The sequence below is a fragment of the Sinocyclocheilus anshuiensis genome, unplaced genomic scaffold (assembly GCF_001515605.1).
Source record: "Sinocyclocheilus anshuiensis isolate Anshui unplaced genomic scaffold, SAMN03320099.WGS_v1.1 scaffold990, whole genome shotgun sequence".
Classification (NCBI taxonomy): Eukaryota; Metazoa; Chordata; class Actinopteri; order Cypriniformes; family Cyprinidae; genus Sinocyclocheilus; species Sinocyclocheilus anshuiensis.
In genome coordinates, this window is record NW_015539926.1 from 609,712 (window position 1) to 636,066 (window position 26,355).

Consider the following 26,355-nt stretch of genomic DNA (forward strand, 5'->3'; position numbering starts at 1 on the left):
TCCAATCCCTGTACCTTTTGGAGAATATCAGTCTGTCTCTGATATTTTTTTCTGGAAATAAGTGGGTTCTTTGCTGCCCTTCTTGACACCAGGCCATCCTCCAAAAGTCTTGGCCTCACTGTGCGTGCAGATGCACTCACACCTGCCTGCTGCCATCCCTGAGCAAGCTCTGCACTGCTGGTGCCCTGATCCTGCAGCTGAATCAACTTTAGTAGACGGTCCTGTCGCTTGCTGGACTTTCTTGGGTGCCCTGAAGCCTTCTTCACAGCAATTGAACCTCTCTCCTTGAAGTTCATGATGATCCGATAAATGGTTGATTTAGGTGCAATCTTACTAGCAGCATTATCCTGGCCTGTGAATCAATTTTTGTTCAAAGCAATGATAACTGCACATGTGTCTTTGCAGGTAACCATAGTTAACAGAGGAAGCACAATGATTTCAAGCACCACCCTCCTTTTAAAGCTTCCAGTCTGTTATTCTAACTCAATCAGCATGACAGAGTGATCTCTAGCCTTGTCAACACTCTCACCTGTGTTAACGAGAGAATCACTGACATGATGTCAGCTAGTCTTTTTGTGGCAAGGTTGAAATGGAGAGGAAATGTTTTTGGGATTAAGTTAATTTTAATGGCGAAGAGGGACTTTGCAATTAATTGCAATTCATCTGATCACTCTTCATAACATTCTGGAGTATATGCAAATTGCCATCATAAAAACTGAGGCAGCAGACTTTGTGAAAATTAATATTTGTGTCATTCTCAAAACTTTTGGCCACGGCTGTATATATATATATATATATATATATGTATATGTGTGTGTGTGTGTGTGTGTGGATAGTAGGATAGTAAAGCCTGAAATTTTTGACATTGTGGGGACTGGCCTGCGGTCCCCAGAAGGGAAAAAAATTATTAAAAATAGTAAATGATGTTTATCTGAAAGTGTAACAATGCAAACAGGGTTTCTGTAAGGGGTAGGTTAGGGTTAGGGTTGGTTAGGGGATAGAAAATATCGTTTGGACAGTATAAAGTCTATAGAAAGTCCCCACAATTCACAGAAACAAACATGTGTGTGCGTGTGTGTGTGTGTGTATAACTCAAAGTTACTAATACAGATACTCAATGGAAACCGAAAACAGCAATAAATTATCAGCAGGAAAACACACAGGACATCAGTACATTGAATGTTATTAAAATATGCAAGAACTGTTTTCAGTTAGAAATTCATTTTAGTAGACATTTTAGTATTTTTCATAAATGCAAATTATATTTATACTATATTATTATATTTCCTAATGACTTTCTAATAGCTGAATCATAGCTGCAACAAACTCATCTGGTCCACATGAAATTACTAAATAGCATCCTTATTAATAAAACTTTTAAGCTATCTTAAAACAGCTTAAAAGAATGATTAAATTCCCTCGTGTTTTTAGAATATAGTTTTTTAATTAAGAGTAAATGTGGTTACATAGCCTAAGTTTTTTTTTCTTTCCTTTCTTTTTCTTATTTCTTTTTTTTTTCTCCAAAACATAACTTGCAAACACTATATAACTTATGGACAACATAACCAAAGACATCTATGACTATATCTATAACCACAATTACCACAAGGAAGTGAGTTCACTTGTCTTTCTGACAACCGCAGTTCTTAATTCACAGATCAGATTTTTTTTTCTCTCCTTTATGTATTTATTCATTTATCATCATTTAATTTGTAATCTGTTTATGTATAACCTCCTTCTATTAATTACTACTGTTTATACTTTATTATATTTCAAAATAACACCCTCTCTCACTTCTCACTCTGCCTCACTGCGGCCGTTTTTACGTGCGTGATGTCATTTCCTTCCAACATGGCGCAGGCAGCAGGTCGCTGATGGAAAACTGAGGGATTTACCCCACCTTCTGGCTTTATTTATGTTTCTCTATTGAGGGCACCATCCGCCGGAGAAAAGCTCAATCATACGGGAATATCTAAAAATCACGGATCCAGCCTCCATTGGGACAGGTTCTCCTCGCCCCGTCGCAGCGCGTCATGTATGAAGGCAAAAAGACGAAAAACATGTTTTTAACCAGAGCTTTGGAAAAGATCTTGGCCGACAAGGAGGTGAAAAAGGCTCATCACTCGCAGCTGCGCAAAGCCTGTGAGGTGGCACTAGGTCAGTATGATTTCGATGCGTTGATCGCGGTGTTTTAGATGTTTAAGATCTGCATGTGTGGCTTTAATCCTACCGGTAATGAAACAGAGCAGCTTCAGATAGCTCCATGAATCCAGCAGCATTGCGGAAGTTATTCTCATTCTACCTGAAAAAACGCCTCGATATGTTCTTTATAGCATGAAATATCGATAATTATGCGCTCCTGGCTTGAATAAATCATATTTAGTGCACGTACGAATGAGGAAACAGGTAAAGGAAAGCAGGAACTGACTGGGCGAGTTTGTCCTCTTTGACAGGAGCTTGAGAAAGCCCCTTCATACATACCATCATACATAAACTATTCATGTTGAATTACAGAATCATTTTATATGCTTTAAAAGCATTTCGAATTCATTTGAGTGTCACTGACCATGTTTTTCTATCATTAACGTTATATGTAAAGACCCCACCTGTCATGTTACAATCACGTTGACGTTTGAGTTTTGCGTACAGTCTGAGCTTCTTATACGAGACTACAGCGTGCAAACTAAACGGTCATGTCGTTTAAATTCGTACAAAATCAGTGTTGTACTATCCTCAATTCCCCCCAATAACAATGACTGGGCAAGATGGAGAGAAACGCAAGACGGAGATGTTTGTTTGCATTGGTGTTGTCGCATAATTACTTAATTATCTTTAAATAAGACGAGTATATATGCTGACGGAGGTTCAACTTTATAAAAATGTGTAGTAACGATGCGCAATTATTGTGCCTTGCAGTCACAGGCTCCGCCGAGTTGTTCATTCAAAACGGCTCTTTTGAATGATTCACTTGAGCCGATTGGAACGCGTTTGGATCACTCTGCTGTGAGCTGGAACATTTGACGCAAACTTCATAACTTAATCAATACATAATTAATAAACAACTACGTTTTGTGACTAACTATGCATTTCACTATACAAAAAGAGCGGGTAAAATGCGCACGGGCGCACTTTTCAGTGATGACTCAAATGAGTTTGTGAATCGGTTCATTTGAACGAACTGCCCAAAAGAACCGATTTGTTTAAATGAATCAGACTAGTTCGCGATGGGCGTAACGGAAGTGTTGTTTGCAGGATAGGGGTTGTGCTAGTCTATAAGGATTTGTTTGGGATAAGGTGAATGTCTCTACCTCTGTCATGCATGTCTCATTATCAGTGGTCAATAATGCATGCACGGTGGAAGTTGAATTACAGTGCATTATTAAAGGGGGAAGAAAGCAATGGCTTCCAGGCTCTTGACTGGAATCACATGCACCGTGCATTGTGCATGCAGAGTCGTTGGTTCAGCTTGCTTTACTGCATTGCAAACTGTGATTTTTACAGTTAGTCTGTAAAGCAATAGGCACAGAGATGTGATTTTATTAGGAATGGGACACTTTGATCTCTTTGAAACGTATAGGAAGCATCGCGTATTCAGAGAGGCTGTGATTCAATTCACGTACAAGAAGATACGAAGATTTAAAAGACAGTCAAATGGAGTGGTAGAAAGTTTCATCTATTTCATGCCGCTTGGCAAACATAGGGAAAACTGTCAACCCTTTCTCTCTGTGCTGGTTAGTGAGTTATTTAGATCATATCTAGTGAGCTGTGTTTTTACACCACTAAGACAAAGTTACCAGCGCAGGCCTATCCTCGCAAATCTGGTCTCTGGCGACTTAAAAGATGAGACGGGCTTACTCTGATTGCAAAGGACTGATACATGCAACCACGTTTTGCAAAATTGTAAAATGGGCATGTGGCTAATAAATGTAGTTAATGGTTAAAGAATGTAATTAGCTACCAACTCGGTTTGTTTATTTATGTTCATATCCCTTATAAAAAAGCATTTGTGGTAGACAAATATATTGCTTTTCTGCTGAACAGCAAAGGATTTATGGTCCAGTTTTGCATGCATTTGGCATTTTGCTTTGATGTCCGAGTTATGACAGCATCTGTCAGTGAACTTTAGAGAAATCCTGTCGTAATCGTCGAGCCACAGTTCATTTGTCACACTGGAGGGGGGCACATGCCTCACTTGAAGCTGTGAACTCTGGTTTCATCTCAAATTTGTAGCATTCCCGCAGTTCCCATTGTGAATATATATTGAGAAAGTAAGTTTGTATATCTTGGAAAATGATTGGTATTTCTGTAATAGAAGTCTAGAGATAAGTATTGCTCAGATGACTCAGAACAAATGGTTCACTAAAAGGCTATGAGTGTAAGGTGTTTGAAATATTATTCTTTGCCGATACAACAAGCACACTGTTCTCATGCTAAGCTGTTCTTTAAAGTAAATGTATGCTTTGGGAAAATAAGCCTTTAAAAGAAATGTGATGGCTTAAAGGGATAGTTCACCAAAAAATGAAAATTCTGTCATCATTTGCTCATGTTGTTCCTAACCTATGACTTTTGTTCTTCTGTGGAAACACAAAAGAAGATATTTTGACCAGACAATATTATTCGTGACCAACATTGACTTTTATTGCATGGACAAAAAACGCTGAAGTATTTCTAATAATATCTTCTTTTATATTCCACAACATTAAGGAAAGTCATATCATTTTAAGGAAACATGGATGAGTAAATAATTTTCATGTTTGGATGAACTATCCTTTTAAATATCTGCTTTGTATGCCAAAGAAGTCATGAAATACGTGAATGTGAGTGTTGATATTTTCTGAATGTGAATATGGATTTCTTAATGACAGCCTAGATATAAGGAGAGTTTCCTGTCCCTTAAGCACAATAAATACTTACAGAGCAGGTAAAACAAGTTCATCATTTTCTTTTTCAGGCAAGACTTCTTCAGTTCAGGCTGAATAGACAGGACCCCGGGGCTGAGTCTGATCCTTTTTTTCTAACCGCACACACATCGACCTTAACCAAACTCTTTTGAGCAATCAGGGGACCTCTTGCAAATGCTCTAGTTTGTCGTGTAGATTCAGGTCTTGAATATTTTGAATGGGCTTGTGGTGTCACTAGGGCTGGGCGATATAGCTAAAAATGTATCAACGATATAATGTTTCATATCGTTCGGTATTGATAATTATTGACATATTTTATAACCTTTTTTAAAACAAAGAGCAATCGAAAGAAATGTTTAAATTTAACCACTGTATTTTTAAATTAACCCAGTTTATTGAGACAAACAACAAATATTTTTAGTTTTAGCAGTCAAACACACAATAAAAATTAAACAAATATCTCATTTCTAATGTTTTATATGCAGATTAAGATATAGGTCTTAAGGAAACTTTTGTCTTGTCTCCCGAGGCCACAGGAGGGCGCAATGAGCAAAATAATGCAGCACATTTAAATTGTCAATGCAAGGAAATAACTATAAAAAACCGTGCATTACGTCTAAATTAACTCATGTAAATCAAATATAATTTCGTAAAAATTGCATAAACAATTATGAACAAAACAGCATCATGTATTTATGCATTGGTTAATACAAAGTGCCGAATCGCCCATCACGCAGATTGCATTTAAAAACATAAGAGACGCAGTGAAAAGGAATAAACCTCCACAAATTCGTGACGTGTTTAAACCGTTTTAACTTTGCATGGCTACATCTCTTGTGTGAGACACGAGTGCAGCAGTTATATTTATCCGTCTAAAAAAGCTGAATATGCATCTGTGTGAATGGCTTGGTTTCAGTTTTCACCTAATCAAGATCTTCTCCGTATTGAGCTTCTATATTTCTCTAATATTTTGAATGAATAACGCAGCAGCGGCGCGTCTCGTGGGCTGGACTAACAAAACATTCAAATGCAACAACGTCATTATATCATTATCACCGCATCTCGTGCACCACTGATGACGCTCCCTGGCGCACTCCTGACATTCAAAAGCAAAAGTTTATTTTAAATTCGACTAATATTAATTTTCGAATTTTTTTAATATCGTTATCGAAGAAGGTGTACCGTCGATAAATATTGATACCGTTTTATCGCCCAGGCCTAGGTGTCACTATCAAAATATTCCTGATTTTTTTTTTTTTTTATTCACATTAAGGATTTTATTAAAGTGTAATGGAGATACCAAAACTCAGCTCCCGACAAAGTCCAAGGTTTTTTTTCCAGGAATGTTGAGTAATACTTGGTTGTTGTTGTTAAATGCTTTAAATCGCGAAGTGTGTGAATTTCCAGGTTTTTGTTTTATTGTCTTTTTAAAAAAATATAACTGTTTGGATCAGGATTGTCATAGGTAACTAAAATTAAAACCATAAAAATGTTATTTAAAAACAAATTTCATTTTAGCTGGTTGCCAAGAAAACATTTCTAATTTTTCCTCTAATTTAACTTGATATATTAAAATACCTAAAACCGAAGAGAAAAAATTATGAAACAATGTAGACATAGTTAAAAAAGAAAATAGTAATAAAAAGGCGCAACAAAATTTCTTTCACTAAAATTAAAATGAATCTGAAAAAAACAATTTTTTTTTAAGCCAATTCAGAATATTGAAGGGATAGTCCACCCGTAAGTGAAAATTCTGTCAACATTTACTCACCCTTTATGTCATTCCAAACCCGTAGGACTTGCTTTCTTCTGTGGAATGTAAAATAAGATATTTTGAAGAATATTGGTCCCATTCATTTCCATAGCATAGGGTGAGTAAATGATGACAGAATTTTCATTTTTGAAAGTTTGTGAATAACCAAAGGTTGGTGAAGTGTTTATAGAGACCTTCTGTAAATTTTGTTTCTTCAATATTCATTTTAAACAAAATCTCTCAAGGATCTCAGTCACCCAGTCACTGCTTCAGAAAGACTGTATGATGTTGCATGTGACATAACATCTGTTTCCCAGTTCACCTGTTCCTGACAGGTATAAAAAAAACCTTCCTTCCTTTTGGGTCCTGACTCCATGGGCTATGGCAGTGCCTGTCGTGTCTTGGCAAAATAGCCCATATCTCACGGAAACACAAGTTTAAAGCCTGTACTATCACAAAAAGGCTAATTGTGATTCATTAATGTACTCCCATTGTTTTTAAGACACCTGTGCAGAAACTGAGAGTAAGCCGTAAGATCAGGTGTCCGCATTTATTATTTAGCTTTCAGACTGGTCGTATATTACTCACGCCTTGTAACACTTCAGGTGGTTTCGAGTCCTGTTGGCACCTGTGCTATTCATCATAAAAAGTTTCTTAATGGCCCAAAACAAGGAAGAAGTTTAAAGTGATGTTCAGATCCCAACTAATAAATATCATAGCATTCTGAGTTGTATTTAGAGGCATAATGTACAAGTTTAAGACTCACTAGGGTAGTGCATTAAAAAAGCTGCCAATTTATGTTCTTGCAGTTTTATGTTTTATGCTCCTGTCCGTTTCTCGTCACTATAAATGTCCTCTGATTTTTGGTTTCTTCTAAGAACGTAGATGGAAAATGGTTTTCTCTGATCATTTTTGAACTTTTTAGTGCTTTTTAGGACACATGATTGCATGTGTGCATGGGTTCCCTTAATAAAGAAAGTGGAATTAAATGCGTGTGCAGTGGCTGTCTGGCTTATCCCAGCTCTGCTGGTGAGGATTGTTGCTTTGCTGCACACATAGTTGAACGAGGTGAATTAATTTAATTTTGTGGCCCTGGGTTTATTGTTAAGATGGAGGGTAAATCTTTGCACAGGTGTCTGGAAAGGTTCAAAAAGATGGAACATTTCTGTTATTAAGATGCAATCTCACAGGTTGCAGACCCCGCCAGGGTACGCCGTTCTTCTCATTCCCCAAAACCTGTGCCAGAATTACCACCAAAGCCCTGCACTTTAAGAAAAGCCTGTAAAAATAGGACACAATGTACTGTTAATATGAAGGAATTTTGTGTTTTGAGGTGTTTTACCCGTATTTTAAATTACACATTGCATGGTGTTGTTTTAGGTATCTTTAAGTATCTTTTCTATTTTTCCACAGATTTTGTTCTTACAGTGTGGCTGTGCAGGGCATTAAAACAAAATTGGCCATTTAATATAAAAGATATGGTTTTTGGATGAAAGTCCAGCATCGCTTAGATCTCTTACCAGACACTTTGTTTCATTACTGGCCTTTGTAAATAATGCATCATCTTTCAGTAGCGGTAACTCATTCAGCCTCTGACAGGCGCTGAATTAATCATAATTCTGCCTCAAGCTAATGAGAGACAATACCATTTGACTCGTCATGTCTGCCCAGAGTCCTTTTGCGTGTTTATGAGATCATACAGCAGTTACATTGAGAGTTAGGGATGCTAGAGGAGTAGGTGGTTATGGAAACTTTAGGTTGATACTAAACTTGTTTTATATCGCCCTAGAGTAAAGATATTGAGATATATGATATAAGATATATGCATTTTAGTCATTTTGATGCCTTGAGTTTTTAATTTTGTTGACTTTTATCACAGATAGACGCTTTTGGACTGCAAGGTACCAACAAAAATGCCATTGTAACAAATCATGAAATGAATGCCCTATTTTGGCATGTTTATAATATTGGTATGAGCAGTGTTGGGGGTAACGCATTACAAGTAACGCGAGTTACGTAATCAGATTACCTTTTTCAGGTAACTAGTAAAGTAATGCATTACTTTTTTAATTTACAAGAAAATATCTGAGTTACTTTTTCAAAAAAAAACTTTTTCAGTTACTTTGTTTTCCCATTTATTGACTGACAAGTCTCCTGTCCCAATATTGGGAGAAATCGGAAGTGCAGAGGAGTTGTGTGCGCTGTGTGAACATGATGTTACTGTAGCTCTAGACTAAATGTGAATGTGCATTAATTCATCCCACTCACAAAAAACAGATATAGTATTCATCAAAATGAATTACAACAGTGAAATGCAAACTCAGAATATGACGCAAACCTGCAATAATTAAATATGTTAAATAACACAAATGTATCTAATCCCATTTTATTAACCAATGTCTTTGCTGCTGACCTTTGATGATCCAGTTCAACCATACTAATAAGCAAAAATGACTTTAGATAAACTAACAATTGTGCTTCATTGTTTTTTTATTGCTGAAGAGTGTTGAACCTTCTCCTGCGTTCTGCTGTACAGACGTGAATTTACTTTTCCTTCAGCTTGAGGTTTATTCATTACACTTTTTGGTGTGAAAGGGCTTTTACATTTGCTATAAATATAACTTCTTATATTAAAAACAATCAAGCCCAGCTCATATTTAAAAAGTAACTCGAAAGTAACGCAAAAGTAATGTAACGCATTACTTTCCGTAAAAAGTAACTAAGTAACGTAATTACTTACTTTTTTAGGGAGTAACGCAATATTGTAATGCATTACTTTTAAAAGTAACTTTCCCCAACACTGGGTATGAGTATGATGTGTTTTGTGTGTAGGATCATGACAATTTAGGCCAACACATAATTAGTAATGTACAGAAACATTTTTTTTTTTTTACCAAAATACAGAAACGGTCATGAGGCTGACAACTGAAGCTGAAAATAAAGTTTGGGTAATTATTGGGTAATTATATTTGGGTATTTGAACTATTTATTATGTTCAGGGTTTCAGGTGATAAATTAAACCAGTCATATTTAAGTTTTTCAGCAACTAGCCGCCTTTTTGATTTTTCGGCCGAACAAATTTTACATAGGCCTATTGATAGTTTAGCATCAGTATTGATCATGGTGAAGTGCATCCATACTGCTGACGTGATTTGTGCCTGAAATAGGTCAAAATGTGTAATCAGAAGCACTAATAAAACGTAATTGATTTTGGACCTCTAAATAGGGATGTGATGGTGAAGAAATGTTCACACCGGTATATAAACTTGCGACAAAACTGGTATTACAAACCAGTAAACAAAACCGGGGCTTTGGACACTTTCACTTTTGAATTCACGATTTTGGTGTCACGTTTTACAAGAAAAGAAATGCCTGTTGGACATCTTTACATCTTTCACTTTCTAAGACTAAAACGAATACTTGAAAATGGATTAATTATTATTCTTAAAGGGTTAGTTCACCCTCACCCTCATGTTGTTCCAAAGAAAACAAAAATAATGACTCTATTCAACATTTTGTCTCTTCCGCGTCACCCTGGCGCCATTTTGGAGAGTATCCACTGAACGTAAACAACGTATCCACATGACGCATCTGACACAGAATAGCATACGTTGTTTACGTTCAGTGGATACTCTCCAAAATGGCGCAAGGGTGACGTGGAGGAGACGAATTGTTGAACAAAGTCGTTATTTATTTATTTATTTTTTGCACAAAAAGTATTCTCGTAGCTTCGTAAAATTACGGTTGAACCTGATGTCACATGGATTATTTTACCGATGTCCTTAATATGTTTCTGGACCTTGATCATGTAAGGATCCTTGCTGTCTATGGGAGGGTCAGAGAGCTCTCGGATTCCATCAAAAATATCTTCATTTGTGCTCCGAAGATGAACAGAGTTCTTACGGGTTTGGAACAACATGAGGGTGGCTTATATAACGTTTATTGACAAAAACGAAGAAGATGAGGCATGGTGTACACCACATGCTGTGTTATATATCAACTAAATTACAGAAAGTTTAGGAAACATAAAGGTTTTTCCGCATTTTGTTTTGGAAGAATATTTTTGGTTGCTGAAATTTCAGTGCATCACTGTTGTTAATGATTTTCACGTTTTGGGCAATAACCAAAAATGGCCAATTTGAAAAATCTATAAAATTTTTGCCTCAATCGCCATTTTAAAATACTCCAATTGGCATTTTGTTCCATTCCATTGCACTCCACATTGAACACATCTAATGCAATTGGTTCCAAAAAATGTGTCCAACCAGGGTCCGGTGAACTAATTTCACTGATTTTGATGTAGAAACCACGTTTGCAGTGTTCTTTTTGTTTCAGAAACTATGGCTTGTTAAACAGTGGAGTAAATCCATGCGGTTACACATGCATGCACTTGTTGTCGCAGTGTTGGTGTGACTAGTTGGCAGGGCTACACCAGGGCCACCCTCACGCCCCACATGTTGCGTTGTCCAGACAACCTCCCTCAGCATTTCCTGTGCCGAGCCTAAATTTAATTACAGCTAGGTATTTTCTCTTTCTCCTACACAATGCGACTGTCAATGGTCCAATGCTCCCTCCTCAAGCACAGAGGACCTGAGCCGGGTGTTTATCTCTGCGGGTGAAAAGAGCACACTGCCTCCCCTTCCACTGGGGCTCTGCTTTTTCGAAGCGTTTGTGTTTGTGTGTGAGAAATGGTTTGTGTCTATTTGGTGGGCGGATGCTTGATACTTCAACTGTGGGCTAAATTGATACATTATGCAAACTTGTCTCTGATGTTGTTTACCTTCCATAGACAGAATGCCATCATGACAGTATCATCAAGGAACCAAGTGCCAAATAAAACAGTGTAAGGTCTCTAAAAAGCTACCTGGTCTTGTGCAAGAAGAGAAGGATAAAGGTTTACAGGCATCGCTTTTTTAAATTGTAGCGTCTCATGTTTTGGTTTGGCTAGAATGTTCTAGTCAAGTATGCAGACATAAATGGCAATGCATTGTAATATATATAATATATACTATATACAGTGTACTATATATACTATAGATGTATACAGTATATACAGCTATTTCTCATGTGTTCAAGTCAGCTTCTGTATAGCACCTTTTATGGTTAACACCTTTATTGACAGGTGGAGCCCAGGTGAAAAATGTTTCAGGCTTGTAACCTGACTCAATTTAGATTCAGATCATATTTTAAGGGACAGAATCACTAAACAAAAACAAGTTTGTCCGCATGGTTGTGTTCACTTAAAGCCTTATCTAATAATTGGCCAAAAAGATATTTGCAAGGATTATATACACTATCGTTCAAAGGTTTGTGGTAGGTAAGATTTACAATACAGTAAAAATGATAATATTTTATACATTAAAATATGTATATTAATATAAATTTACAATTTAACATGCATATTTTATATTTTTATGCAATTTAAAATGTAATTTATTCCTGTGATGGCAAAGCTGAATGTTCAGCAGCCATTACTCCAGTCTTCAGTGTCACATGATCCTTCAGAAATCATTCTAATATGCTAAATTTGGTGCTCAAGAAACATTTTCTTATCAGTGATGAAAACAACAGCAGTTGTGCTTAACATTTTTGTGGAAACCATGATAAGTTTTTTCCCCGTTTCTATTCTTTGATGAATAGAAAATTCAAAGTTAACTTTTTGTAACAAAATATAATGTAGCTTTTGATCAAATTAATGCATCCTTGCTGAATAAAAGTATTAATTAAAAAAAATCTTACTGACCCCACACCTTTAAGTTTGAACAGTAGTGTACACTGCCAGACAATTGTGGGGCAGTACTCTCTAATGTACACATCTGTACACATTAAGGCACAAATATGCATATTTCTGGGAAGATAAGGTACAGTAGTGTACCCCTAAAGTTTTTTTTTTCCTTAAATGACAGGTTTAAGATCAAAATTGTACGTTCACTTGCTTCTTGTCTTAAAAACAAAAAAGCCTTATGATTTTCAATGACATTAGTTCTGCAACACATCTAGGTGTTATAAATGGAAACCCACCCATAAGAACTTGAGCCTTCAGATTCCTAAACTTGTCTGCCGGATTTATTCATTCTCGAAAATACTAGGTTTGTAAGGCAAGAGGAGTTCATTTAAATAGTTTATCTGGTTGTCGAGTGTGCCGGCGCGGTGTGAATGTGTGTGCTTTGAAATGGTAATGCATCTGTAGGAGTGAAGGAAAAAATGCACCACTGCTCTCAGGTAACATTAGTCACCGTTGAGAATGGGATCGAGATTGGTTGGGAAGCTCTAATGGTTTTGGTAAATGTCACCTCTTTTAAGCAGATTTACGACTGGCTGTCTATGCTCAAATCACAATGTGAACTCTTATGATCAAGTAAGGATCAGCCCCGTTCCGCCTCTGTCTTTCAGTCCTGGATCTGGGAACGTGTGTATCCACCCTACCCTTTGACTGGAGGAGATCAAGTGGGCAGCAGATCAGAGTTTTCCAAGGGCCGGAGGGACTTGGATGCAGACGTCTCGTGAAAGAAGCTTTGCTTGGATGTATCCGTGTCTTGGCTCGAGAGTTGCAGAGTGATTCCACATGAGAAAGAATGAAGGATGAGGCGAAGAACGCCCTAATAAGACCCCACCTTACACCGTCTACTTGGACTCCATTTGCACACCCTCTGGCTATGCAAACCGCTTCTGTTTGGTTTGTCTTGCAGTCTGCAGTCATTGCATTAGTGTGCGCGTGTTGCCTTGGTGTTGATCACATGGTGTACTGCACAACTCCCAAAGGACCCTACTGTTTATCTTTCCCCAGTGTTGGAGCTGCAGCATGTGTGTACTGCAAAACATGCCACCATCTGCTTTTTGCTTAATTGATGGAACAAACCGGCAACTGGAGACTGAATTAGCTCTGAGAGTTGTTTACCTATGTGAAGGTGTCTCAGAGCAGTCGTCTCGATTCCACCATGCTGTTGTCTAAACACCAAAGCAGGGTACCAATAAGCAAGCATATACATATTTGACTTTGGCAATCGAGATCCAGAGCAAAATAGCAATATGCAATTACAGAGCTCCCCTGCAATTATTGCTAGTATGAAGGAGAGAGACTGTCAACAGTCTGGGCTTTCTGCTGTCCTGCCGAGTGAAACTCCCCGTGGTGTTGCTGTACCGAGTGACATGTCACGGCATGCTCTCGGCCCACTGTATGCACCATGAGTGAAAGTCAAGCTATTTCTCCTTTATTAGAGTTGCGACACACCTCCAGACCTGATATATTCTCAGGTAGAGCAGGGACATCTTTGACGACAACGTGTTTGGCATTTATGAAGTCCCATGCAGGCCCAACATTCCTGACCAAGTCAGTTTCTGTTTTCTGTTTAAGCAAAGACTCTCTTTAATGTTGGACCTGTGGCCTAGCGGTTGACACACGAGTCCCCACAAGTTTAGACTTTATGAGCAAATTGGCAATGAGGGTTTGATTCCAGAGGTTTTATAGTTAAAAAAAAAACTATTAAATCTATTAAAAGTGAACAGGAAGCAAATTGGGAGAGAGAGAGGGGGATAGGATCGGGAAAGGTCTGCGAGCTGGGACTCGAATTCGGGACACCCGAAGTACATGTCGGCTCACTGCCCATAAGGCTATTGGCGCTGACATGTTTTATAGTTCTGTCACTCCAAGTCATTTCCTGTCATCTCTCGATTATACTATCAATAAAAGTGAATGGTACATTGATACCAGTTTTGTGACTGTATTAAAAATAGTTTTCTGTAATTGAAAAAAAGCTGAAATGGAAAATAAAAATAAAAAACTTAAACTTATTTCAGTTAATTGATTGCCAAGGCAATGTATAATTTGAAACAATAAAATTACTAAACTAGAACTTTTGAAAATAATTGAAATAAAGCTGTTAAATAAATATAAATATTGAATAAAAAATGCAACTTCAATTAAATTAAAAAGCTATATATAAATATAGCTTTAAAAAAACTAAAATGACAAGCACATCAAATGACTGAAACGTGTTAAATTACTAAAATTGAAATATAAACTGAATATAAAAATAAAAGCTAATTCAAAATAATAATCAATACTATAATAGTAGATATTGATACAGATTGGTGCCATATCAGTTATCAGTTATTTTTCTGTATTTTTACATTCAGATTATCTTTAACGTCCTCTAATGTTCACTTAAAGTTAATCTGTAAAAAAACTATTAATTTAATAACTATTAACACTGATAAATCATCAAATCTCAAAACGAATGTTCATTTTTATACAGTGCGGCTTTGTAATGTTGCAATGACTAAATTCACTTTTATTTACAGTTTTAGTGTTTTATTTATCATTTATTTTAATAAAATACTTGTCATTGCTAATGTTTTTTTCTCCCTGGAGGTTGTAATCATACCATCAGTTACGCAATTGCTCTGTTAGATCACCCAGAGAGCGAATGAACACGGTCATCCTAGAGCCCCACTGCATCAATTATTGGGTTGCAGGTTTGGTTTCCATTAATTGCGCTAGTGCCATTGCTTTGATTGGAGTGAATCACAGCTCTGTGCGTTTTAGATGATAGTGGCATCATAGTTTGACAATTGTACATTATTTCATCTCGCTGAACTGTCGGCGCATGTGCTTAGAGCACTATTATCTCCGAGCCGCCATCAAACATCGCAACGCATCCAGAGCTAATACATAATTCATGCTGGATATGAGTGTTTATTTTATCCTAAAGCACAACAGCTTCTGTAACATTCTCTCACAGATGTTTTAATGTATGGCCATGGAAATAAGCTTGTTTCTATGATTTGGTAATTGTTTTTTTTTTAGTTAATTTTGAAGTCATGTAGTTTTGTTCATCCCTATCTAGTAAAACTGTATTGTATCTTTCATATTATCTCTTTCACTGGCAGCTGAATACAGTAGGCCTGCTTGAGTCTATTTATTTTCCCATGACTATGTGGAATACCGTGAGTCCCAGACTAGTCCAGGGATTCGCAGAAGGTCTGGAGGCCCTGCTAAAATCGAGAGGGGACACTGGAAGCGCCTCCTAATGTGGGTCAGTGCGGATTCAGAGTAGACCGCAAGCTCTGTGCCCCTCGTTCACAACACACACATGCATTATATAGATAATTTCATTTGAAACTAGCCTTGCTATCCCATTTGAATGATTTTTAGACCGTATTTGAATTGAGATATTTAAGCCCCACACTGTAGAAATGTATGTATGAAGGTCAATTTGTCTGTCACACTTTGTGTTGGAGATTGTGAATGCTGTGTGGCACAGTCAGATTTCATATCAGTCCTTTGAATCTGATGGTAACTGAAAGAAACTTATTTATGCGGTGTCATAATATGTTGTCCCAACTGTCTGCTCAGAAAGTGTGGGCGCTGGCAATGTTTCAAAATTATAATGGTGCCAACTGTTAGAGTGCACCAGTATGGCATACAGTAAGACTCATCAGATTTTTAAGATGTATAGGATTTGTGTAGCTCATTGAATAAGCAGGCATGCATGGTAGCAAGTTGAATTCCTGTTTAATTCCTTCTTCAGTCCATTAGCAAACAGCTAATAATGTTCTCAAATACAATCTCTTTTATTCAGCATTAATTTGATCAAATTGACTGTGAAGACGTTTATAATGTTACAGAAAATGTAGGTTTCAAATCTTGTTATTTTGATCTGTTTAACTTGTTTAACTGTATTTTTTAGATCAAATAAATGCTGTCTTGGTGAGCGTAAGAGGCTTCTTTCAAACATACACACACACACACACACACACACACACAAAACCTGGCCAAACTATCAAGACTGTGGCATTTATCAAGGTATAGAAATATTGCTTATGGTTGACTGAATTTCTGTTTATTCAACGACACAAAAGACCAACAAATTTATTAAAGTGCCCCTATTATGCCATTTTTACGGTTCCTAATATTGTTTTGGGAGTCTCCTACAATAGGATTACATGCATGCAAGGTCTAAAAACGCTTTTGTTTTCTCAAAATATGCATTTACCATCACCTCATTTTCCAGCGATTCTCAAATGATTCGTTCGAAGCAGTTCAAAGATTCAGTCTCTCTAAACCCCTCTTTTCCGTGAGCCTGCTCTGCTCTGATTGGTCAGATGGCCAAGTCTGTTGTGATTGGTCTACGGCGTACAGCGCATTTCGGAAACGATACGCTTATTTCAATAGTCCTGTATTTTGAACGCTCTATAGAAAATATAGAGCAGTAGAATGACGTGTTTGTGGGCAGGGTCAAGTTGTTCGCGGCCGGCCAATGTAGAACATAGGCGCGCATTATGCAAATGTTTTACCCCGTGACGTGTAACCGTCACGGAAGTGGGATTCGAATTACTAACGACTCGTTTCAGCTGTTCAGTGTCAATTCTTTATTTTGGGAGGCACTTTATTTATCGTGCACTTTCAGCTTTACAACTTTGCAGATCGTTTACATTCACATACAGCTACATTACACACTACATGAAGGGCAATATTGGAAATGGCATAATAGGGGCACTTTAAACAAAAATGATTAAAACAGTTTAATTAATGGATGTTGAATTAATGCATTCCTGTATATTCAATATCACAATACTAATACATTTCTAAAACATTATTAATAAAATTAATTTATTATTTAATAACCGATACAATTAGGGCTGGGCGATAAATCGACAACGATCATTATCACGATATAATTTTCCTTGATAAATCGTCATCATTTACCATGGATTTACTGTACTAACATTAAGAGTTTGATAAATGTTCGATATAATGTTTATGTGCCAAAAGCGGAACGAAAGAGTGCTATTCATTTGAATCGCACCACATGGACCGTTTATCTGCTCGGTTCAAAGTTCAAACGGCAGCGCAGCGCGAGCTCAATAGCGCAAATGCGTTTAGTCGCTGATGAGTCTCGGTAACGCGAGTACTAAACAGCGCTGTGAGATCCATTGTGAAGCGCTTGAATTCAGCGAAGAACACGAATGACTCTGGGATTTAAACTAGTTTGAAGCCAGATAAAACAGCGCTGAGAAACAGGACAAAACACTGTGCACAACATAGGGATGTAACGATTACCGGTTTGACGATAAATCATGATAAAATTCCCCACGGTTAGTATTACCGTTTCATCTTTTAATTATCATTAAAACCGTATTAGATTACCGCGATTTGAACAACTCGCGATAAATAAATACTGTCCAGCATAAAGCACAGTTTTAAGTAACAGTCTCACGTGCGCACAGCATGCAGAGTAGTTTCGTTTTGAGTGAAAACAGTGCGGAAAAGCTGGGAGGTTTTAAAAGAATTATACAAATGAATATATGAATGAATTAATTATATGAATGTACCTCTGAAGGTTCTGACTGTCTTCAGAAACGAATCGATGGCATTTTGTTTGTCATCTTCGCTCAACATTTACATTAGATATTTCAACATGCTATTAAAATGTTGTCAGACAAGTTGTCATTTAAAATCCGAACATTATTGGTAACGTTATTGTTTTAGTGATTATGCAGACAAAAAGTCATTATATTTGTTGTTTGTTGATTTTTAAATATAAAACTGAAGTGATTTATATGTCGGTACTTTTTTAACATCTCCAGCACATTTTAACAATACCGTGATAATACGGATAACCGTGATAATTTTGGTCACTATAATCGTGATAAGAAATTTTCATACCGTTACATCCCTAGCACAGCAGTACAGTCAGAAGGCTTTTCAATCTACAAATTGTCATCATTTACCATGTATTTACTGTAGAAACACTAACGGCACCATAGTATTGTGTAAGAAATGTGAGTATTGGTATCGAATTTTATTATATTATTAATGCAGACATGTATTAAAGGAGTAATGGAATATAATTACAGTATTTTTTGTGATTAAGCTATATAGCGTTTGTGCATTTATACCAAATGTATTTAGGCTACTCAGGGCTCTACAGTGCGACCATTTCAGTCGCATTTGCGACTGAAAACTACTGCGTGCGACTATGAAAAATGTTTTAGGAGCACCAGTGCGACTGACCCGATCATCATCATATTTGTGATTGCGCTCAGGGGAGCTTCAAAGCTTTCTATGTGTTTTTGCAGCGTTGAGTAATGTATCACAGACATATCTCACGAATCCTTTCATAAGCAAAGTGTAGACAGGGTGTAAATAAGAGATTCATTGTGCAGTGTAGAGAGCTTCGTTGATTATAAACGTGAGATCACGATGAACTAAGATGAGTGAGAGCTTTTAATGATTTTTAAGGGAGTTTGTAAATGTGATACTGATTTAATACAACAGTTAAATAGACAATTCTATATTCAAAATTTTATATTTAAAACATTAATCTAATTTTTTTGCCACCTCTGAGCCTCATTAAATGTCTGAAAGTACATCAAGCCACTTTTGTGTTCTTCTGTGCCACCTCTACAAATTAATTTTGTTAATACTGACTTCATTTGATTGGTAACTTATGTTTCTTATTCTACTTGTTCTTATTCTGTCGTTTTAATAAACATTTTTAAAAAGCTTATAAAATATAATTTTTAAAGAATTTGACAAAAGATGACATACTTTTAATAAAGTTAGAAAAATGCCATTACAAAGGTAAAAACAAAATTCCACTGTAAATCACTTTGAGTCAAATATCACCTCGTAATGGGAAGGCTAATTTTTGATAAAATTTTGGATTATTGATTAGAAGCTGCTCCTAAAAGTTTGAACGTGCTCCTAAATTTTTTAAGTTTTAACTAAAAAGAAAAGTAAGCGTAGAGCCCTGCTACTGTTTTTCATACACGTACTTAGAAACCATATAAGTTAAATTTTACCATGGTATTGAGGTGCTATAGGTATTGTTTTAACTGTGGTTATGATCTAAATGTATGCTACTATTAATTAACCAATGGTTAATTAAAAAAAAAAGAACTCAGGCAGAATTATGAAATTTCACCATATAAAACTGAGGTTGCTACAATTTTTACAGATGTTACTCATTTTGATAATGAACATAAATTTACATCTGCATCCTAACTCTAGCTACTATCAAATGTGCATTTCTAAGAAACAAAACATTTAATATTATTAATATTATCAGGCAACACAAACCTGTTACTTGATTTTAAACAATATTACTTATTAGAACATGCAGAACCTACGAAAAAAAACATTTCTATTAAGATATTTATTTTGTTCAGGAAAAATGACTGGAAAAGTGGAAAGAATTAAAAAAATGTGAAGTGTTTGTCATGTTCTGACCATAAAAAAATAAATAAAAAATCTGACTTTAAACTTGAAATAAATAAAAATTTGACATTCATCGTGATAATTATCTATTTTTTGGCCATATCACCCATCCCTTGTTAAAATTATGCACAGAGCAGGTTGTACTGTTGTTGTTGTTTTTTTTGTTTTTTTTGGTGGAACCTCTAGATGGGGTGCTTTTCTGTGAGGATTTTACTTTACTATTCAGCTTTGATGTGGAGGCTGTGATTTGTTTTTCTTGATTTGTTTGCTCAAGCCTTTCTTGAGTCTTTCTCAAGGTCAGTTCACTGCTTTCTCTGAAGATTAGAAAAATAAGTGCATTGAATGGACCTGATGCAATAGATTGAAAGGATCAATTTAGACCAAGGGTGTTTTCAGTATTGAAATTTCAGGTAACACAATACTCGTTGTGGCTCTCTGGGAAATTATCATGTTGCTATGGTTTCCGTGTTTTACCAGGGACAGTCTACCACAAAAACTGATTAAACAGATCTTCATCCTGCACTGCAGTGAACACACGATACTGGCAACGGCTACTTTCGTTTATCAAACCAGTCAGAGTCATAAATTACACAGTAAACTATGAATGGTCTTGAAGGTTATGCAGGATAACAGCATTTCCTTAGACTTTATCGCCTGCCAAAAGTAAAATATAGTAAAAACAGTAATGTTGTGAAATGCATTTAAAGAACTGTTTTCTTATATTTCATATATATATATAATTTAAAATAGCTATTTTCTGTTAATATTTTAAAATGTAATTTATTCCTGTGATCTTCAGTGTCACATTCTAATATGCTGATTTGCTGCTCAAGAAACATTTTTATTATTATCATAGTTGTGTTGCTTAATAGTTTTGTGGAAATCATGATACACTACAATTCAAAAGTATGTGGTGAGATTAAAAAAACTAATCAAAATATAATATTTATAATAAGGTGTCTGTTTAAAATAAATAAATCAAATAAATGTAGCCATGATGAGCATAAGATAATTCTTTCAAAAACATTGAAACATCTTAATCATTCCAAAATTTGACTGGTAGTGTATATTTTTGTTGTTGTTGTTGCTGTTATTTTTGTTGATATTGTTGTCATAATTTATTATTTTAATTTACTCTGAGGTTTATGCAGGCCAACATTTCCTTATCAGTTTATTATCATTAATATTATTAATTTTGTTATTGTTAATAATAATAATAATTTATGTATTTAATATTTGAATTAATTATTTACTAATTGTATTAATATAAACTATTTATTTATATACTTATTTATATTTATTTATATTAGTGCTGTCAAAATTAGCACGTTAACGCTAGGGCTGGGTATCGATTCAGATGTCCCGATTTGATTAGATTTCGATTCGCAAGCTCTCGATTCGATTCGATTCTCGATTTTTTTATTACATTCAGTGAATATAGTTTTAATACAAATGCTATTGATATTTCTAAAAAATTAACAGTAAACATCAGTTTACAAGCCTTAAAAATAAGGTTTTAATAATTTTAGCAGTAGTAGCATTCTTAAGACTGCTATAGTAATATATTCTGACAGTTTCTTAACGTTAAACTAAACTTTTATTTTGACGGGTTGCCATCACCGTGAAGAACTTGCAGCTGCTGTGTATGTGATATGACAGTAGTTTTCTCAAATGAAACGGTAAAATGCTAATGAAGTGACTCTCAGAGCAGCTGGAGATGACATTCGTGTTCATATCATCATATAGTGAGACGGCAGAAGCTGAAAACACCGCGAACGTCATCCGCGTTTTAGTATGTGTGTAGTAGGGCTGCACGATTAATCGCATGCGATATTTAATGCGCATATTGTCAGAAAGCCGGTTCTGTAATCAGCGGTACATCTCCATCACCTTCCCGGAAAAGATAGATTCGCGGCTTTTGAGAATCGATATCGAAACGACGTCATTTAAAAAAACGATTAATCGAAAAATCGAATGATTAATTTTTTTTTAAATATTTAACGCAGTTAACAGAGGGGCGGGGCTAGCGTTGGCCACTCCACTCACAAATGCTGTTTCGGTCTCATTTTTCTTCACAAGAACAATCGTTTATTTAAACGCAGAGCATCTTTATGACCACACCTAACCGAAGACGTTTCAGACGCGCGTTCCAATTTTACCTCAGCGTCAGGCGCGAGTCAAACGAGCGCGGAAATGGTACTGAGCTTGTAGCGCGTGCTCTTCAATTGCACACGCAAATGCGCCAGCGCGTGCTGTAGCCTGTATCATTTCATATCAAATCACGAAAAGAAACTACGAGCATGCAATGTCATAGTTATGTCATCAGTTAAGCCATGAAATCACCAAAAAGGCAATTAAAGCTGCCTTAAAACTGTGCGTGTATGTATTTGTTATATGAGTCACATTTAAGAACATGTCTCTGAAATGCAATTGTTTTCCAAACTGTCCTGGAGCAGCCCAGCACTGTCTCCCTCATCTTACACATCTGATTTAATTCAGATAGTAGAGACTTTAAGACCTGGGTCAGAACAGGTAAAGAGAGATGCGTGTCAGATAGGGTTGGGCCGATCGCCGATGGCTGACAGACATCAGGATTTTGAGCCGGCATCGTGATCTGTATACTTCGGCTAGTTGGTTGTTGGACAACAAATCAGTTAGTAGTGCATCATGACCCGTCTCTGTTTGAAACCTGGCGTAGAAACTAGTGTGTAAATTGGGAAAAAATTGTGATGTTATAGCTCTCTGCTTCCAAAGTGTAGTTAGACCTCTACTGCTAATTTAAAAAATACTAATTATAGCTAATACCAATATTGCACTATGGTCTGAGCCATATACCTAATATTTTTGGAAACACTTGCAGAGTGATGGAGAATGATGTGAGTGTAACAGACACCAGTGCTCGATATTCTGTCCATGTTCAGAGGCAGTTTAGCGTGTTGGAGGGCTGTCTGTCAGCAAAGCGTGTAGATGTCATTATGCTGCTATACTCGTCATTGTTTACTGCCGAGAGGAGGAAGGAGAGTGCTCTTTCTACAGTATTACATTGTTCCCGTGCCGAGCACTTAGTCATTCATGACTGCAGCTGCTCGCTGAGACCAGAGGCTCTTGTTCAGAATAAACATATTCAATCCACACTACTTTGAAAACACCAGCACAGATTGAAGTAGTCAGATATCTTGACCTTTGAGTAACGGCATGACCAACGTGTGTCGGCGCAAAGTGCTTGTACGCTAATGAATCCAGGTGTTAAAGCTGATTTAAAGTCTAATTTATGTAATGTAGAAGCTTTCAGAAGTTTGCAGCGAGTACCTCAGACTCTGGGCTTCTCGTTAGTAAATTTTTTCAACACTCTGAATGCATTTCTGATGCAGTTAATGACTGGTTTCAGAGGAAGAGGTGTTAAAGGGGCCATGCGTAATTAAATTCTTTAGTGTTAGCTGTGAAAATAGCTCTCTCGACAGAATGATGTTCTGAGCAAGCTGTCTGTGTGTTTGGTGTCATTGAGCCCTTATGTTTTGGATTATTAAATATTTTTGCTGATTTAATTTAGCTTTTAACTACCAATAATAATGCGGAATAGTAGAGGCTTACAGTGAAAAAACTTTGCATCATTTATAAATAAATTTGCATCATGCTATATTATATCTTAAAAGCTCTCCTTAAACTCTTGTGTTTCCCTGGCTATGGATGGTAAACAAGTCAACCATCTGTTTAAGTCTGTATCTATAGCTAGCTTTAACTCAACTGCATTAGTCCCTATAGGGTGGGTTATTTATTTATTTATTTTCTTTTTATCACACTCATGTGAATATTTTCTTTTTCTTTTACAGAGGAAATCAAGGCGGAATCTGAGAAATTAAGGTAAGTCGATATCTTAAGCCACACCCCAGCTGTTGAGATATTGAACATGTATTTCAAAATCCCCATTTATTGTTGTCAGCTTCAATGCTTGTAATGCAGCGCTAACATTTTCCAGAGAGTAACCACATGCGGCCCCTTTGTGTTTTGGCTGCTGCCCTGCCCTCATTGTGATTTGTGAGTGTGTGTTCAGTGCCGATGAAAAACACCCCTCACAGCCTGTGTTGTTAATGTGCTTGGAGACCTTTCTGTGTGACTAGGACACAGGAATGAGACGTACTGTGCTCAGGGCTTTCTGCAGGGCCAGGGCAGCTTGTTCTGAGGCCTTTCATCTCAGACGCCTCCTAGGGACAACGTTCATTCACCCTCTACATCCATTAAATTCACAGCTCACCTGTTTCACCCCATCTGTCTTGCTTTCACATCCATGTCCATGTCTTTTGGTGTCTCTTCCCTTTGTTGTTTACAGATTTCTGTTATGAAGTGAAGGAGCACTCCTTTCAAACAATAGATCTATTTTTAGTCCCAGTTTTTAATTAGAACACCATTTATCACAGCAAAACTCTTTGTGATTTTGAATCTTTAACTACACATTGTCATGTGCTTCACAAGTGCTTCAAATGTTTGTTCAGTAACTGACCTGATGGATTCAGCAAGTGATTTGTTTGACTGATTCAAATCCTTTGTCTTTTTTACTTTTTTCTAAAAACAAAAAAAACCTGTTTTTGTAGTTTGTATTTTTTGTTGTTTTTCACACTGAATTTGCTAACTCAAAATGTGAGTTAATATTATAATATATACTAGAATAAAATAATTACACACACACACACACACAAGCATCCAGAGACTCACCGCGCCTTCAAAAAAATCCAACTGAGGTGCGTAGACCAAAAAAAGGTTTCCCAAAGGTGAAGAGCTTGAAAAAAGTCAGCACACTCAAACATCAAAGCATCACAAGCGAGATGAGAACAATATAAGCAATTTACTGAATGAAACAAGGCAAACGTTTCGGTCACATGTTGACCATTTTCAATGCCAAGCTAATTGTTATTAGGATTCATTCCTACAACTTGTTAATTCGTTCCTACGACTTATTAATTTGTGGCCACTGTCCATGTTTCATTAATTTTGTTCCTTAAATAACCCATGATTTAACTAAAATCTATTAAAAACTTCGCACCCGCGAACCGTACCCGAGTCCACTTAAAAGGGGCGGTCTGGGGTACGGTTCAAGTGAACTCTGGTACAGTTCGCTGCTGATGTGAACGCAATCGTACCAAATCACGGAAGTGAACCGCTATTAATGACGTATTATTTTATAAAAATGTGTGTTTATGTGTGTTTCACTCACTTTCCTGTCGAGCGTGACTGACGCGCTGCAAGCAGAGAGCTGTATATCTCATTTCTGTTCACCTTCAGAGTTCTTTAGGGCATTTGCAGTAAGGCAGACATAAGTGCCGTTAAGTACTGAAGCTTTGGAAACAAAACCAACGGTTCAAAAGCATAAATATAAAATTGAAGAGAGCAATGCTACGCATTTTGCTGTCTTCTCCTGCGCCTTTGTTACTAAGCAATGGGGTAAACAGCTGCTGGCCTGATGACGTAAACGAACCGCGGTTCGGACCCAAATAATATAATGTGAACACAGTCCAGCGGGGGCAGGGGAAGGGGGGAGCAATTGAACTCGGGTTCGGACCAAGCAATCGAACCAAGTGTGAAAGCATCCTAAGGCTGCGTTTACACTGGCACAAAAAATCCGATCTTTCGCTCACATCTGACGCAGATCGGAATTTGTTGCACACGTGTAAACACAAAAACCCGTATGAGATCTGATTTTTTTGCATCCACAGAACTCCCAATGCGAGGGCGACACGTTTGCTCATAAAGATTTTTAATGCCGGCGTGCTGTATGCGCTCGCATTTTATTGAGATGGAAACTTTTTATAAGTAAGAAATTGCACATTCAGGAGCTGGTTTTCAAAACCTAAAGCTGCACTAGGTGTACATCACATATTAGCTCAAAAACGTGATATTTTGAGCACTCATGTGAAAATGTACACATAACGTATCAATCGTACTTACAGGTTGTGGTTCCAAGAGCTTGTTAGTCCAAATTAAGAAGATTAGAAGCCAACAAAGCCAAGATTAGAGAAGCAGTCCTTGGTAAAATGGCATGCACACAACAAAAGGTTCGAATTGTATTTCTGTGGTATCCTTGAACACAGCGTCTTCTCAACATGATGTAAACACACTAACTAGTGGAAGTGTTTGTGGGCAGGTCAGACTCGCGGGCAGGCGGGGATTATGCAAATGTGTTACCCAGTGACGTATACCGGTAACAGGCAAAAGATTCAAAAATATGACGACTCGTTAAGGCGATTCAGAATCGACTCTCTTTTGAGAGACAATATCTTTATTTATCATGCACTTTTTTGATTAACAACTTTGCAGATTGTTTTCATTTAAAGATAGCTACGTTATAAACTGCAAAAGAGATATTTTTCAAAAACCCATATGGCCTGCTTTTTAACGCAGTTAACGCAGGGGCGGAGCTAGGGTTGGCCACCCCACTCACAGCTGCTGCTTCTGTCTCTTTTTTTAATGACAAAAATTGCATTTAT

General features: G+C 36.8%; 1 protein-coding gene across 5 annotated transcripts in view; it reads left to right on the forward strand.

The window, feature by feature from the left end:
• The first annotated feature begins 1,823 nt into the window (after nucleotides 1–1,823).
• The window catches only part of LOC107686689 (brefeldin A-inhibited guanine nucleotide-exchange protein 1-like), a 74,770-nt gene continuing 50,238 nt past the window's right edge, over nucleotides 1,824–26,355 (forward strand). For all 5 annotated transcript variants that reach the window (XM_016483779.1, XM_016483780.1, XM_016483781.1 and 2 more), the window contains exons 1-2: nucleotides 1,824–2,157; nucleotides 23,707–23,737. In XM_016483779.1, coding sequence (XP_016339265.1) covers nucleotides 2,034–2,157; nucleotides 23,707–23,737 — 155 coding nt within the window. In that variant the 5' untranslated portion in view covers nucleotides 1,824–2,033. The remainder of the gene's footprint in view (nucleotides 2,158–23,706; nucleotides 23,738–26,355) is intronic.